The sequence below is a fragment of the Manacus candei genome, unplaced genomic scaffold, assembly GCF_025592945.1.
Source record: "Manacus candei isolate 608988 ecotype Guabito, Panama unplaced genomic scaffold, ASM2559294v1 h1tg000008l, whole genome shotgun sequence".
Classification (NCBI taxonomy): Eukaryota; Metazoa; Chordata; class Aves; order Passeriformes; family Pipridae; genus Manacus; species Manacus candei.
Window position 1 is genome coordinate 10,041,460 of NW_026138056.1, and position 16,695 is coordinate 10,058,154.

Below are 16,695 nucleotides of genomic sequence, written 5' to 3' on the forward strand. Positions count from 1 at the left end.
TGATATATGCTAGCATGTTTCATACAAAACTTCTTAGTTCCTCTAGTTACAGGATTCAACTAATAAAAACCCTTCATCAACATAAATGGCCCTTACTCATGACCAAAGTAATACTGAACAGTACACAACATCAAAACTTATTCTTTGAACTGTAAATATCAACAATGCATATTGTACATCATGGTTAATATAAACTTAATTTCGAAGGAACCAACAGTGAGTTCACAAAAGCAATAAACCTAAAATATTTCTGTTATGCAAAGTAATCGTTGCTATTAAATTGCATAAAAAGTTATACCTGTGTCTTCAAAGTTCTTTCATTGTTTATGCTCTTCTCATAATGCATTCTAATATTATTGATTTCCTCCTCTTTTTTCATTTTGTAATCTGTTAAAATAATATTCAACTTTGAGACATTTTAGGACAAGATAAATATTTCTAAACTTAATTGCTTCTACCATTGCATCTTCTTTTTATCCCTCCCTTTTCCCATTGTGTCCCTTATTGAGTAAAATACAGTTTGCAAAGATAAAGGTTACCAGTTTAATGCTACTATAATGATAGAAAATCACTCGAAGGATATACCAGAAAGGTACCAAGATGAAACACTAAAGCCAACATATGTATTTTTATTTCCTGATGATGATTAAGTTAGTTGTTCCACTTCCTTCATGTTTGCACTATCAAAAGGGTCTCTGCAGTACCAAAAATTGCTTCAGTACCCACACAGAATAAGACTGATACGACTGGACTCATATTTAGTACAGATTCTCAAATCAGCCATGAAGAGAGCATGGGGAAGAAGGCTTTCTTTAAACAAGGAATGATTCTCTTACATACCCCCACCCCCTCTCACACACCATTTACTCAATTCTACCAATCTTTCTATCACAACTCCAGTCTGCTGATTTGTTTCCAAAGTATCTATAAGTATGCAGTTCACTGATAAGAATTTCCCACCAAAACTACAAAGTTAAAGAACGATTTTTAAGTACTCAAAAGTAACAAACTTAAAAATACTGAAAATGCTTGCTCACCCAATTCCTGCTACTATGGAAATGTAGAACTAAGGGAAAATATTTTAGTATGCCTTCCTGCCTACATACTGTTTGCAAAGACACTGGCAACAGAACCAATAAGGCCTTTACTCTTTTAGTCTTCAGATATTAAAGCACGCATTCCAATTTGCTCAAACGAAAAACCATGGGAGCAAAAAGTACCTTCCCATACAGTCAGAATGCATATAAATAGAATGCCCATAACATCACAACTTAGATTCCGTGTCAAAGTGAGATCTTAAGGAAATTGAAATACTGATACAGCTTTACTGTAAATACTGGAGATAGACACAAACATTTTAATAAATACATTGTGTGCAATATGAAATGCGGAAAATACTTTACCTTAATAACTTTATGCACACAAGGGCAAGGCTGGAAGAAGGAGGTTAGACAGACAATATATGGATGAGCTGTAGTGGACAGGCATTCCTGCTTATGCCATCAGGAACTTAGCACTGAATTGTTTTAAAAAGTGAGAAAGGTAGTATGAGCAGAAACTCACTTTTTCCTACCTGGTACAGCTGAGGTTTTAATTATTTTCAACAATAAAGACAGTACATGAAAATGGAAACAATATAGTACAGAGTGATAATTTAGAAACATAGAATGGTTTAGGTTGGAAGGGACCTTAAAGGTCATCTAGTCCAATCCTTTGGCAATAAGTAGGGGTATTTTCATCTAGATCAAGCTGCTCTGAGGCTTGTCCAGCCTGAACTTGATGGTTTCCAGGGATGGGACATCCACTACCTCTTTGGGCAACCTGTTCCAGTGTTTCACTACCCTCACTGTAAAAAACTTCCTTATATCTAGTCTGAATCTACTCTATTTTAGTTTAAAACCATTATCCCTTGTCCTATTGCTACAAGCCCTGCTAAAAAGTTTGTCCCCATCTTTCTTATAAGTCCCTTTAAGCACTGAAAGGCTGCTATAAATTCTCCCTAGAGCCTTCTCTTCTCCAGGCTGAATAAGCCCAACTCTCAGCTTTCCTCACAGAAAAGGTGCTCTATTCCTCTTATCATCTTTGTGGCCCTCCTGTGGACTCGTTCCAACAGGTCCATGTCCTTCCTTTGGTGGGGACCCCAGAGCTGGATGCAGTACTCCAGGTGGGGTCCCATGAGAATGGAGGAGAGGGGCAGAATCACCTCCCCCAGCCTGCTGACCACACTTCTGATGCTGCCCACAATGCAGTTCAGTTGTCCTTCTGGGTTGTGAGCACACATTGCTGGCTCATGTCCAACTCCTCACCCACCAGCACCCCCAAGTCCTTCTCAGCAGGGCAGCTCTTCATCCCTTCATCCCTCAGCCTGTATCGATTCTGGGGGTTGTCCTGACCCAGGTGCAGGACTTTGCATTTGGCTCTGTTGAACTCATGAGATTCCCACAGGTCCACTTCTCAAGCTTGTCTAGGTCTCTCTGGATGGCATCCCAGGCTCAGCATCACTCAGCTTGCTAAGGGTGCACTCGATCCCACTGTCTGTGCCATGGATGAAGATACTGAATAGTACTAGTCCCAGCACAGATCCCTGAGGGACACCACTTGTCACTGATGTCCAATGGGACACTGAGCCATTGACCCCTACTCTCTGGATGAGACAATCCAGCCAATTCCTCATCCACCAAACAGTCCATCCACCAAATTCACATCTCTCCAATTTAAAATGAGGGATATTGCAGGGGACCATGTCAAAGGCTTTACAGAAGTCCAGTAAATGACATCTGTAGCCCTTCCCTTGTCCACTGATGGAGTCACTCCATCACCTCCCTCTCCTCCATGTGCCTTAGCAGAGCTTCTAGGAGGATCTGTTCCATGATTTTTCCAGGCACAGAGCCGAGGCAGACAGGTCAGTAGTTCCTTTGTACCCTTTTAAAAATGGTGCAATTTACATATAAGATATATTTTCAAATTCATTTGTGTTTCAAAACAGATGAATTAAAACTCCATAAATGACATACCTTCCTCCTGTTTCTTAAATTTTTCACTGATCTCTGTGTTTTCCTTTGTTATCAAATCAACATCTTTGGTTAATGTATTATTGGTTTCTTCCAGCTATATGAAAACAAACACATTTTAAAATAAAGAACTTGCCATAAATCCTAAAAATATTTATAACAGTATAATTTTAACTACCCTTAGATCTATACCAACCACTTACTTCAAACACATTCCTGCCTATGTGAATTTTTAAACTATTCTTCTGTGCTGTCTTGATTTACCAGAAGGCTCAAAATACACCTGTCTCAGATAATTTTTTTTTAAATGATCTTTGCAGAACTGACAACACTGTAATATATAATTAAAAACTCAAGTTAGATTGTCAGTTATTGAATGTGGCAATTTGTGGTACTTTGGAAGAAGTAGTACCTAGAGACCTGATCCCTTGAATCCAGACAGAAAAGCAGCTAACAGATGCTACAACTCCAGCATTAAAGGCTACAGTAGACACAAGGCATTTACTACTAAATAATTGTCATAAATAATGAAAAACAGGTATAAATCAGGAGAAAAATAAAACTAATTTTGGTCTATGTCAAAGCATATGTAGATAAATACACACATAGGTTGATAAAAAAAATCTGGAAAGGAAACCCATGACTCTTCAGATATGTGAATATGTTAGCTCCCACAGCCAAGATCACCTAACAAATACATATTAAAAACTAGACATAACTTTATTCCTGAAAAAGGTTTTGTTTGAAGCCTATACAAATGATTGTGTATCAAGCTGTCTGAAAAAATTATCAGAATATTTGAAACCAACAAACATATTGGCAAGAAGGTATTACTTTGATGCCACAGAGATAATCATCTAAATGCTTCTTAAGAAATGGTGGCATTCTGGAGATTTCAAGCTTAAAAAAGAAAACACATGAAACAAACACTAGTTCCAATATCTTTACACAGAGATGGAATACCCATGGCAGTTGAGAAACTGAGCCTAGTTATGTCTAGAGTTTTACACCCCCAGGATTCTTAAGAAAATGTGCATAGCTGACGTTAAATGGGAAAAAACAATAATGATAAAATGACTATGCTACATACGGCTTGCTGTTTGAGACTCTTCAGTTAAACACATTTATCGATCACTAACACTCAAAAGTTATGGTATAAAATACCTTCAAAAATTACAGTTTGGGGGTTACTCAAGACTCTCAAGTGGGTTATTTTAAAAACTAAGTTACTTTGCAGTAGGAGTCTCTAATACACTGCTCTACAAATCTACAAGATTTAAATAATGACAGGAAGCAAGTACAAAAGCCTAATAACTGAATTAGAGACATTCACTTGATTTTCCTTTTGGCTTCACCTCAGATTAATCAAGTCTATGTTCCTTTGGGAGTCCACATGATGAAACTTAAATGTATTAGGTTCCAAGTGAGCCCAAAACTTAAGATACTTGACTTATCACTTAAGACCACAATAAGATTTTATAAATTCAAACCATGAATTTATGTTTCCAGCTGAAAGAGATATATATAGGCATTAATAACAGTTAGTTTACCCTTCTTATGATGCTGTCCATATCAGTCAACTCTTGCCTGTGTCTTGATGCTGCTTTTTTGCTTTCCTGACTCAATTCAAAGTACTGTTCTTCAAGGAGTGCTCGTGCCAACCGCTCTGACTCAGCTTTGGTTTCAGCTAAATCCAACTGGGTAGTGAGCGTTTCTCTGTAAAAAAAGACATCAGGATTTCATTCTCCTACGCAAAACATCGTAAACTTTCAGGAAGACTATCAGACCTAAATTATACCGCTCAGCTAACTGTCACTATCTTAGTTTCTTAAGAAAAGTAAGACCTACAAAATCATGCTCTGTACACTTGTATCTTTTGATGGTCTACACAAGTGACAGCAGCAGACTTATTATGATTTCATTAAAATTTCAATCATCCATGAAACACCAAGCTAAATTCTCATGTCTTTGAGGAATCAAAAATAAAATTAAATTACATGTAAAGAGTAGTCCATCAAAATGTACTTAACCCACATTCTCCCATTATCACAATTCCCACAGTAGTATCCAAGTGAGAAATGTTTATGATGAACAAAAGATTGTAGAGAACAGTGAGGGAACAGAATGTAAAGAGTCTATAAAAATAAGTAAGAAAAAAAAACAACAAGAAGAATAAAAGAAGTCTCACCTATCTCTTCTGCCCTCCCTATTTTTTTTTTTCTTTTTAAGTTAGATACTACTCTTGAACAACTTTGCATACTGATGCATTTTTCTCCTACATCATATTTATTAGCACAGTATCCTTTCTTTCTTCCTTTTTTAGCCCACCAAAATGCACCATGAACACTGTACATAACTTCCGCCCTTCAGATTCTGGTTTTGCAATGCTGATGCTCAAGTAGAACAAGAGACTTGGACTTTAGAAGAAAGAAACTACTTCATGCATAAGGCTACAGTCTCCTTCAGGATAAACATATTAATTAAGATATCGGAAAAGCAAGCTTAAAAAACTTTTCTTATTTGTTAGCTTAGAATATAGTACTAGTATACTAAATTTTGAATTCAAAGACTCTTCATTAACTTTTCTCAAATTATTTTATTGAGTATAGGAATATACCAGGATTATCAGGATAATGTAATCAAATAAAAAAAGCTGTTACATAAGTGAGATGATTACCACAAATTGTAATTTTTTTTCAAATTTTTGCATGTTACTGAATTCTCAGAGAAGTCATCTTTCTTCTTCCAAACACTACAGTGTCCAAAGTAAATATGAATAATCATATCTGGCTTTGTGAGCCAGCATAGGTAACATCCTATGTATTTGCCATCTTACAAGATGTTATGGAACACTTTTAAGACCTGTCTTTTCCTGAAGGAATTAAAACATCTTAAATCTGAATCAAAATCTTCATGAGTGAGATGATACTACACAGAAAAACTTATGTGTATTTGAGAAACACAATAAATATACTTTTCATTTTGCAACTCCTGCATTTTTCTTTGCGTTTCTTTATTCTTTTCATCAATTTCCTCTTTCAGTTCCTTAACCTGAGTTTTGTAAAGTGTCTGTAAAAGAAAGCACAAAAAAGAGAATCATTATTCAAATTCCATACTGAAAATTTCCTTTGTTTTCAGACTATTTAGTTTGAATCTGTCAAACCACAACACATGCCAATACTGTCTTTAATGAAATTTCCTCCTTCCTACCTGTCTGAGATGCTTCTCCCGTCTCCCTTGGGTAGGGAACTGATGTGACCAGGTTAGTTTTCATTTATCTAATCTATTTTCCTACATGGATGCACAAACACTTTGCACTGTGCTTGCAATAGTGAAGGAAGGCACTAGGACACAGCAGAGGAAGTCTCTGAGAGACAAAATAGGACAAAAACTGCATGCTCTTGTAGCATCACTGTCTCAAAATGTTAGCCAAATAAGCCTGCTACTGACCCGTGCTTTCACCTGTTGTATTCTCTTTGTGTCCATGTATCTTTTCTCTTAAAGTTTTTTGTGTGCACACTTTGTGTGCAGTGATTCAACTGAGGCCTGATTTATGTGAATGACTTCTGTGAATGACTTCTGTTCTTAATTACTGCATTGTTATTAACACCACTCATAATTCTGAAAGTTAAAATTTGGTCTTCTACAGTAAACTACTTTTGCTGAATATTCAGGCTGAATTATGAATGTCTCATTTAAACTACATGCTAGTGAAAAAAGGGAAAACTGAGAATTAAATACAATGTTCTGGATCTACTTATGTCATGAAAAAAATGCACAAAATACCCCCTGTAACACACAATGAAATGACAATCATATGCAGTTTAGCAAATATAAAAATTTTTATTGCCCCTCAAAGGAAGAACTGAATTTGAAAGTAATTCCCAAACTGAAATGAGACTGTCCATATTCACAAATGCATCTGAAGTTCAGGTGTTACAGAGAATCTCATGCTATTGTTTCTTTTCAAAGAAAGGAAACAGATCAAACTACACCTATGAAATAGACATTTTGGCTACCTGGAGTACCCAATAAGGCTCTTCAGGTGCAGAGATTCAGGTGCAGAGAAGGCATCTTTTTAGAAGATGCAAAATGCTACTGGATCTATGGTTCTTAAATATGCTTAAGGCGGATCAATAGCATGCATTATTTTCCAGTAAGCATGGAAATTTTGAACTCTCTGTAAAGTTTGCCATTATATCAGAAAAGTATCGCTTTTCCAACCTTAAGATAGGAACTACTCTGATGAATACTTCAGATAAGAGTAATTCAATATAATATAAAAGTTTTGACAAACAAGCACAAAGCAACGTTTTAGATACACTACCTAACATTCTCTAACATTTTTTCATTGTTTGTATTTCAAGCAGGATTTTCTGCATTGCTGATTTATGCCAGGCTGTTATTTAAGTTTAAAAAATTTTAGTATCTATTAACTATGCATTGTTAAATGATTTTATGTCAAAATGTAGCATACACAATTCTTGGCAAATCTTACCGAAAAATACTGCTCAGCTTCAAGCTGATCCTGAAGCTCACGCATTTGACATTCATTTCCTCTGTACTGCCTTTGAAGAAATAAAAATGGAAAACATGTAAGAAGTCAGCTACCAACAAAAGACAAAGACAATTTCTAAGTAGAACAGCATCCTAGGACAATCTTACATTTGCACACGTATTATTTCACAAAAACTAACAGTTTGCTGTATCCTAAAATTCTGATTTAATTACATTGCTTATTCTAAACTGACAATCATCTCAGTATGTAATTTAGAAGATGAGAAGTCGTACAAATGGACAAATGTTAAGCCAGCTGAAGGAATATATAATAGAACCCTAATTAATGAAAAATGTCTTCAGTCAGTTTAAGAAATGTTAAGAAAATTAATCAGGTAATTAAAGGGGAAAAAAGCTACTGACTCTCATATACTAAATGTAAGAATCCCATATGATTTAGTAAAAGTAGTATCACAGTCACTCAAATAAAAGTGGCATATATATATATATGGCATATACATGTGTTGACATAGAAAGATGAGTCAAGAACTGGTCTGCATCATAGCTCATAACAAAACTATTCCAACACTGAAGGCTACATACAGAAATCACAATATGCAGCTAAAAATACTCTTTTAGTTTAGGAAAAAATGCCTATGCACCAGATAACTTTATTCAGTAACAGGAACAGGCAAAACAGTACATGTATAACTAAGCAATTTTTTCCATTTTACTTCAGATTTTTACTTACTTAGTAAGTTGAGCCGATTCAAATTCCAGTAACCTCTTTGCTTCCAACAAGGTATTGATTTCCTGTTTCAGCTGCTTCTCGGAACTCTTTAAGTTATCAGCTTCAAAAGCTTGTGCCTTTAATTCATTCTGTGCCATTATTCGCTTATTTGTCTCCTGTTCTAGCTTAAATGTCAGATTCTTTACCTAAATAAGACATATTTCAATTTAGGAGTGCTTGCTAAATAACCAGTTGCATGTGGTTGAACATGTTTTATACCTGGATTATTTTATATTAAACACCATTGACTAGATGCTACAGTGTACTGTACAAAAAAATACTCATAAATCTCCACACACTTCAGTGCAATAATCTTACACAAAGCTGCTGCCCTCATAGAAAGTACAGCTACGACACTGCATGATGATAAAGCTTTCCCACGCTTAGCTTATTTCAAAGTCCCAAATTTGTTTTATCTTTCTTAAATGCAACAATGGAAGAAACCCAAATCATCTGCTGAAAGGTCCTGCAAACCAATCTGTGGATTTCACATCTTAAAAACTTCTCACCCTAGAAAAATCTGCAGCCTACCAGCTATATAAAAACTAATTTACATGACCTGTAAGTTAGGTGTTATGACCTGTAAGAAAGGTGTTAAAATCTTCACTCCCAGTGTCCTGTCATGAAAATGCAAGAATGAAACTATTATTCTTAGAACCTAGTCTTCACCCCCAATATTCTAATTGCAATTCCTTGAACAAAACCTTCTCTAGAGAATACAGACTCAGATCTGCAAACCATCCAAACCAATCAGATTACACAGTCAAATTCACAAGTAAGATTTTTCTTTTAAAAAAGAGAAAACACAAAAAACTGCTTTATATTAAATTGAGGGGTCAAATATGTAAGGCATGAAAGAGCTAAGAAACAAGCATAAAGTACCTAACCAAAGGCCAACAACAATCTTCAATTCTACTGAGAGGTGTATTATACAAGGAGCTCAGTTTAAGTGAATTTACTTTTCTATTTCTGAGTGCAACCCTAATTTTCTTATCTTTAGAGAAAATTGTTAGGGATGAACATTTTGCTTACTTCATCTTCCAGTCTCTCCTTTTGCTCAAGAAGGTGTTCCAGTTTCTGCTGAGATTGTTTCAGATCAAAGTCCAACATGGAACACTGTTTTTCAGCTTGAACTATTCGATTTTCTGCCTTTTCTCTTGCTGCCCGTTCTTCCTTTACCTTTTTTTCCATTTCTAAAAAAGATTAAGGAAAGAAATACAGCAAAAATTAATACATAGCATCTGCAGACATGCTTTTGTAAACACAGTCTTAAATATCCTAATATTTTTCAGACACTTTTGTTCAGCTATTTAAGCTCTTTTGCTATTAGATGGACTGATTACTGAGTACAAAGTTCCTGGCATTATTACAAGGGACACTAAAAAAGAAATATAATTCCAATCTGCAATCAAAGCACTGGAATGTTATCATGACAACTGAACTATAAATAAAAGAATGCAGACTCATGAAGTAATCATTATGAAGTAAAGGCGAAGTTTCATTCTCATGAATGGACAGTAGAGCAAAAGAAAAGAAATGCTACCATTCGTGTTAGTTCTCTGAAAAGTCACATTTAGGTACTGATGAGCTTCACAAAGAAAACCTGACATATTTAACTAAGAGATCAAGATTCATGGACATGTATCTCTAAAAGTAACTTCACACTTCACACAAGCCTAATACCGATATTTTTAATGCAGTTACACAGGAATGATTGCTCTAAGACATCTCTCTTGATAATGCACTCTTTCAATTCTGTTTAGCATTAGCCAGAATTTCAAGAATCAATAGCATTTTAGAAGCCAAGGAAGGCTTTGAATTGCAAATGCAGTAAGACACACAAAACATTAAGAAACGATGCAATTTTTATGGAATAAGTACCATACTAGAGAAAATAATTTTAAATGTGTAGGTTTTGTGTTTTAAGATTTCAATATGCATTTTCTTTACACAAGGGATTAAAGACTTGGGTAAGAGTACTACATTTTAAGACAATGTGTTTTGAGGTGTCATAATAAAAATAACTTTTAATATGTATTTACCTGAGACTTGCAAGAAACACTTACCACACATTGCAACTGATCTTGCCTCCTCTATTGACTGATGTTTGTCAGTTAACCGAGCTTTAGTCACTTTGTGCTCATTGACCTCCTGTTCTAATCTGTCTTGTAATGATTTGAGCTTGTAGTTCAAGTCTATCTCTAAATTATTCTTTTCCTAAGGATAAGAAAAAGGTTGTAAGATTTCTATAATACCTGAGGGAATCACATTTCCTTTATTCCCTTCCTTAGTGTTAACTTTTTGTTATCGAGAAATTATCAATGCTATTTTCCATGCTTAATAAAAAATGGTAACGGATAAAGCCTGTACTCAGTGCTCTGGAGAAAACTTCATTAACTTTTTTCAGTAGTCTATAAACTTGTAACATAATGGAAATTTCTCTGTTTGAATAGTAAGTAGTCATTTAAATTAGAAACATACAACTAATGCACTGAAAACATTAGTGCACACAGGAATCTGATTTACTGTTACCTGGATGCCATTCTGTTATTTCATTGCTAGAACTGCCAGCCATTAACAGTAACTCATGAAACAAGCACTGGAGATGAGCTTTAAGAGACAGGGACTTGCCTTTGAATAGCTGCTTCATGTAACATCAAATTAGAATTGCTTGCCCCTTCCCCCATAGATAGTCACATCTCTCTGGTTTATTTGCATAGACTGCACAGCAGAGTAAAGTTTTACCTGACTTCAAAACACAGAGCTAACTACATAGTCTGTCTGGAGAAAGGGTGTAGGATTTCCTTTTACTCTTCTTTACTTGTTTCTCCATCTTATGGAGGGGATCAGAGACATTAGGGGAACATGCTGCTACCATTCAGAAGGAAGGATGGACAGAAAAATCGAAACGCTTCAGCTCCAAAGTTGATCAAAAGGCCTGGCACTGTTACAATCAAATTAAAATCCAGAAAAGCAGAAATATAAATTTCAGCTTTTTAAAAGTTCATAGACTTTCACAGGCAACTCTCTGCAACAATAGTTAGGCAGGCAGAAAAAATTCCTTGTTAGCAGCAGAAGGGCTGGATCTTTGAATCAGTGATAGTGAACGACAAACGATATTTTTATGCCCAATGCTACAAGTAAGAACTACCCGAGGACTTGTGAGACCATCCTCATGAGATGGTAAATTATCACTACTTAGTTAATAATTTTAACATAAGGTTAATTTAGAGGAATAACATATGAATTGGAAACCTCAATAAATACTACGTGAAAATACAGTCAAAAGCTGACAAAGAACATTAGTCTCATTTTACCATACCTTTTCTGAATGATTAAGCATATCCTGCACTTGTTTTCTTTCCGCTTCCACTCTTTCAAGATTGTTTTTAATGTTTTTTACTTCTTCTTGTAAAGTTGTAATCCGAACTGCCACAAGAAATTAAATACCACTCAATATTAGTTACTTGACTTAGATCAATTGGCTTTTCAACCTTTATTGATTTCTGGGCCCATAAAATATTTACAGCTTCAAAATTTTCAGCCATGCAAAGGCTGTAGACTGTAGAGAAAATTGACCTTTTTAGCCACTCTATGCATGCCATCAGTAACAATTCACAAAAACCAATCACATGCAAAAATTGGTACCTGCCTTCCATCACTTCCCATATCTAATACGCAAAATGTCTTCCATTAATCCAAGTTCTGCTATGCTATGCAACAAGCACCTTTTCCCATGCTAATTTTGCTAATACGTAGATAAGGCACATTACACAGAAAGTTAGTCTCAAATGGATCTACAGGTACTAACACAATATGTATTTACCTAACTGTGACTCAAATCATGGGGAGGTCCCAGTTGACTGGAGGTGAGCAAATGTGACACCCATCTACAAGATGGCACCAGGGGAGGTTTAGATTGGGTATTAGGAAAAATTTCTTCACAGAAAGGGTAGTCAGGCATAGGAACAGGTTGCCCAGGGAAGTGGTGGAATCACCATTCCTGGAAGTGTTCAAAAACCATGTGAATGCGGCACTTAGGAACATGGGTTAGTGGTGGACTTGGCAGCACTGGGTTGACAGTTGGACTCAATGATCTTAAGAGTCTTTTCCAGCTGAAACCACTCTATGATTTTAAGTGCTCTGACACAGCTAAAGGAACTATTCCCCATACCGCACAGCATCTACCACAAGCCCCTGTGCGGCATCAGAAGTTTACACTAAACACTAAGTAGAATCACCTCCACACAGGTTGGAAGACACTTTTGAAGATCATCTAGTTCAAACTCCCTGCCACATGCAGGATCATCTTTCACTAGACGACATTGCTCAAAGCCCCATCCAACCCTGCCTGGAAGACTTCCAGGGACAGGGTAACAACAATTTCTCCAGGCAACCTGTCCCAGGGTCTCACCATCCTTATTGTAAAAAGTTTCTTCCTATATCTATTCGCTTTCAATTTAAAACCATTGCCCCTTGTCCTGAAACTACAGACCCTGGTGAAAAGTCTCCGTATTGTAAGATCCCTTTTAGTATGGAAAGGAAAAGTCCTCATCCAAAGACTGTGCCTCGTGGAAACTCAGTACTCCAGACAGATGGCTTAAAACAAGAAGTTAAGAGACAGGATCCATTAGCAGAGGCACAGTCATGAGCTAATGTATCTGAATAGTTTCCAATATGAAGAATCAGTACAAACGGTAGGAAGTTCCAAGCATCCTGAAGAAAGGGATTCCACATCTGCATCCCTTACTATGCCCTTCATCTTGCTTATAAAGTAATGTAGAATCATAATAAAACAATGCAATTTAACAGGATCACTTTCTCCACATACGAAACAAGAGAAAGTGCAGGATACATCAACGTGGCAACTGCACAAGGCAGTAAGATAGAGTGGTGTGTCTTCCCTAGCACTGTATCAGCTGTTCATATTTTTGTACCACTGGACTCAGACTTTTAGTCAGGGAAGCCCCAGATTCTCAATCACTGTTTGCCACTCTTTGGTTTTGATACTCTCCCTCCCTCCCAAGAGCTGCTTAGACATAATCAGGAAATAAGATCCAATCTTCAGAAATTTTTAAGTCAGAGTTGGTTTGCAGGTTGGTTTTCCTTCCTTTATTTAACAAAGTAGGCTTATCACCACTTTTTTGGTAAAGTATAAATACAGAAGAATTACCCTGTAGCTCTCCAATCATTTCAGATCCATGACTTTTGTCCCTTCGTTCCGACTCCAAAGCTGCTTGTAGTTGGTAATAATCTTTCTCCACCTGAAGTTTTGTGCTTTCCAGAACTCTGCACCTTTCCTGCAGTTCTCTATTCAGTGATTCTAACTGACTTAATGACTTGCTCATTTCTGTGTTACCCTTCCTCAGTCTTGCTGCTGTATCAGATTCTGTCCTCAGCAAATCATTTGCTTCTTCTAGCTGTTAAAATAAACCAGACAAGATTCTCAAATATAAAAATTATTGGGACCAGTTTTGTTACATTTGAATGCTCAATACGTTTGAATGCTAAAATCTAAGAAATAAGGAATACAAAGAACAGAAGCAACATACTTGTTTTTGTAATTGTGTTATCTTCTCATTTGAAATTTGTGAATGCTGGCTGATTTTTTTCAAGTCTTCCATCTGATCTTTTAGTGTGGACACTAAAGAGAAATTGCACCATTAACACAGCAGATTAAAAAACATCCTTAGGGTTCTGTTCTCGGGGTTTTTTTACACAAACATGCTCTAAAAAATTCCTGGCATTTCTCACACTGCAGAGAATAGAATTTGAAAATAAGAACAAAAATATTGTGTTCAGACAAAAATAAACTCAAAATTTGTGTTCATTATTTGAAAAGATATCTTTAAAGTTGGGTAGCACTTAGGATGTCATGGTAGTATATTGTATCTCAAAACATATCATATACCTCATCAGTGTTAATGCTTGGACAGTATGGCATACCTTCATTTTCCACATTTCGTCTTCTTTCATTCTCTTGTTCAAATTTTCTTTGATACTCATTTATCTTATGTTGCAATACCATCTTTTCCTTCTCAATCTGAGACACCGTTGTTTCCAAGTTCTTCCTCTGATTTCCCTAAAATTAGAAGCAACTGTATTTTCTACTTATATTTTACGGAATGAACCCTAAACCAGTATCTCTGCAACTAACTGATCAAAGAAACTGATGCATTGTTTCCAATGAATGAGTTCTGGCTTTCTTGAAAATGTTTTCAGAAACTATGTATTTTTTAACTTCTGCATGACAAATTTATGAAATTACTAGAAAAATTGTTGTTAATATGATGAAATATAAAGTAATATAAAGTAATCATTAAAATTATTATTAAGAGACAACATAAGGACTCAGTAGAAAATCATCTGTATATTAATTTTTATAGTAATTGATTTTGATAAACTCCAGAGAAATTGCGATAAATAAGACTAAGTAAAATATTTAGCAGAGGAAACATAAAGAAAGCAAAAGCTTTTAATATGTGTACAAATAAAAATGCATCTCCTGATGCAACATATTGAAACATGATGGTTTGGTCCCCAACTTAAACTCAGTCACAGTTTTTAGTCACAGAAGATATATCTTAGAATCACAAAAGTACTATCCTTTACTCCACTCTCTACCCAACTGAGGTGGTTTCAGTGAGGAAAAAAAATTACCTCTTCATCCAGTTCTTTCATTATCTTGTCAAGTTTTATGTTTGAAGATCTAAAAATAAAACAAGCTCATTAAACAAGATACATTATACATAGTTTTTCTAATGAAACAATTTGTGACCGTTACAGTGAACATTTACATTTTGACTAATACTGTTTTGTAATGAACATTTAGAACTGCAGAAGACAATCAACCATTGGAAATAATTTGTAAAATATATTAAGTATTTATCAACTTTGTTGCAGATTAAATATGCAAAACTTCAGGTGCCACATTTTATTCCTTTATCTGCAAATGAAAAACAGAGTATGCACACAACAGGTTATCCTTAAAATTAGAATACCCTGGTAAACTGCTAAAACTTCCTCTTGTTGTGACTTTCCAAATACCTAAAATAGTTCATTAATTCAACATTAAGGAGCTCCCTATTACAGATAAAGATATCTGAATAATATTATTTGAAAGCGCCTCTTTTGAAGCAATGTATTAGAACACTGGACTATAGAGTGAGGTTATCTGGCAGTAACATTGACACACGCACTGCATTTTTGTAGCTAGCTAGCCCTCTTCAAAGAGGTAACAAAAAGGACCCAGACAATGCTACCTGGGAGGTACAAAAAGGAGCAGTTACAGCAATATATCCTATCTACTAAATCTGCAGTGAATGGTATGACATACCAAAAGACACACTGTTGTGTTCTGACAACTTCAGTAGTGCTGCAGGAAGACAGTTACTGAATATCCTTCAAACAAGGTATGTCCTGCTTGTGGAAAGCAAGCAGAACCTGTGAACAGTGAGGTTGTGTTGAAGCAAGCAACAGTGTCACACAGCCTAAATTCCCACCAGACCACTTTGGTTACCAGTTTACACATGAGTAGCTTGTACAGCTACACACTTTGGTCCTAATTCACAAGTCTAAATTCTTCCTGTATCCTATACCTATGTTGCCTCCTGGCATTATTTAGTCCTTCAGGAAAAGACTTCAAAAAGAGAACTGACTGAAGGGGAATTTAGTTTGCATGAATCTAAGTAAAAATGCCTGGTTATGAGAAAGTAAGAATCCCAACTGCTTGTTTGTAAGTGTAGCTGCAAGAAAAATGCAAATTCTCACATAGCTACTTCTTTCAACATGGTAGAAAGAACTTTGGAAAGCAAATAGCTGTTCTTATCTTTCAGTCATAGGAAAAAAAAGGTTTTCTAACAAGTACCCTGTATTTAGAAACCAGCTAGGTAATTTTAATAATCTAATACATGCCATATATACAGTATCTTATCTTCAAAAAAATCAGCATGATCAGTGTGTACCTCAGTGCAATAAAACATCTGAATACAGAGACATCAGATAAACTCAAACACTCAAGTGTTCAGAAAGAATGTGTGTTACACGGGTGTCAATGAAAAGAAAACACTTTCTTCATACTGTACTCAAGAAAATTTTAGAATTACTTAAACCTGTGCCTGGAACTCCCTTGGAGAACTACAACACCATTCTTAGCATTATTCTGGTAATCCCTAAAGCAGTAACATAGAACTGAAGTGTTAGATGTATTTAAATTATGTAAACAATTAAAGTTCAAAGTCTCACCTGCACTTTTGCTCCATTTCATCTTTCAACTGCATTTCATTATGTAGCTGTTCTTCCAACTCATAGATCATCTTCTGCATATTTTCCAGCTTTAAATACATATTTGTACATGAAAGTACATGCATTAAATTTAAAAACTTTAAAAAAGCATTT

General features: G+C 35.6%; 1 protein-coding gene across 6 annotated transcripts in view; it reads right to left on the reverse strand.

Annotated features, from left to right (window-relative positions):
- The window catches only part of ROCK1 (Rho associated coiled-coil containing protein kinase 1), an 88,500-nt gene that overhangs the window by 21,240 nt on the left and 50,565 nt on the right, over positions 1-16,695 (reverse strand). For all 6 annotated transcript variants that reach the window (XR_007901391.1, XR_007901369.1, XM_051774784.1 and 3 more), the window contains exons 12-25: positions 16,543-16,631; positions 14,959-15,007; positions 14,245-14,380; positions 13,851-13,942; positions 13,472-13,718; positions 11,621-11,727; positions 10,365-10,515; positions 9,331-9,491; positions 8,260-8,444; positions 7,510-7,579; positions 5,986-6,080; positions 4,562-4,727; positions 3,015-3,108; positions 299-387 (exon numbers count right to left, since the gene is read on the reverse strand). Coding sequence is in view for 4 of the 6 variants with exons in the window: in XM_051774784.1 (XP_051630744.1) it covers positions 299-387; positions 3,015-3,108; positions 4,562-4,727; positions 5,986-6,080; positions 7,510-7,579; positions 8,260-8,444; positions 9,331-9,491; positions 10,365-10,515; positions 11,621-11,727; positions 13,472-13,718; positions 13,851-13,942; positions 14,245-14,380; positions 14,959-15,007; positions 16,543-16,631 (1,731 nt within the window). In the remaining 2 variants the exon portion in view is untranslated. The remainder of the gene's footprint in view (positions 1-298; positions 388-3,014; positions 3,109-4,561; positions 4,728-5,985; positions 6,081-7,509; positions 7,580-8,259; positions 8,445-9,330; positions 9,492-10,364; positions 10,516-11,620; positions 11,728-13,471; positions 13,719-13,850; positions 13,943-14,244; positions 14,381-14,958; positions 15,008-16,542; positions 16,632-16,695) is intronic.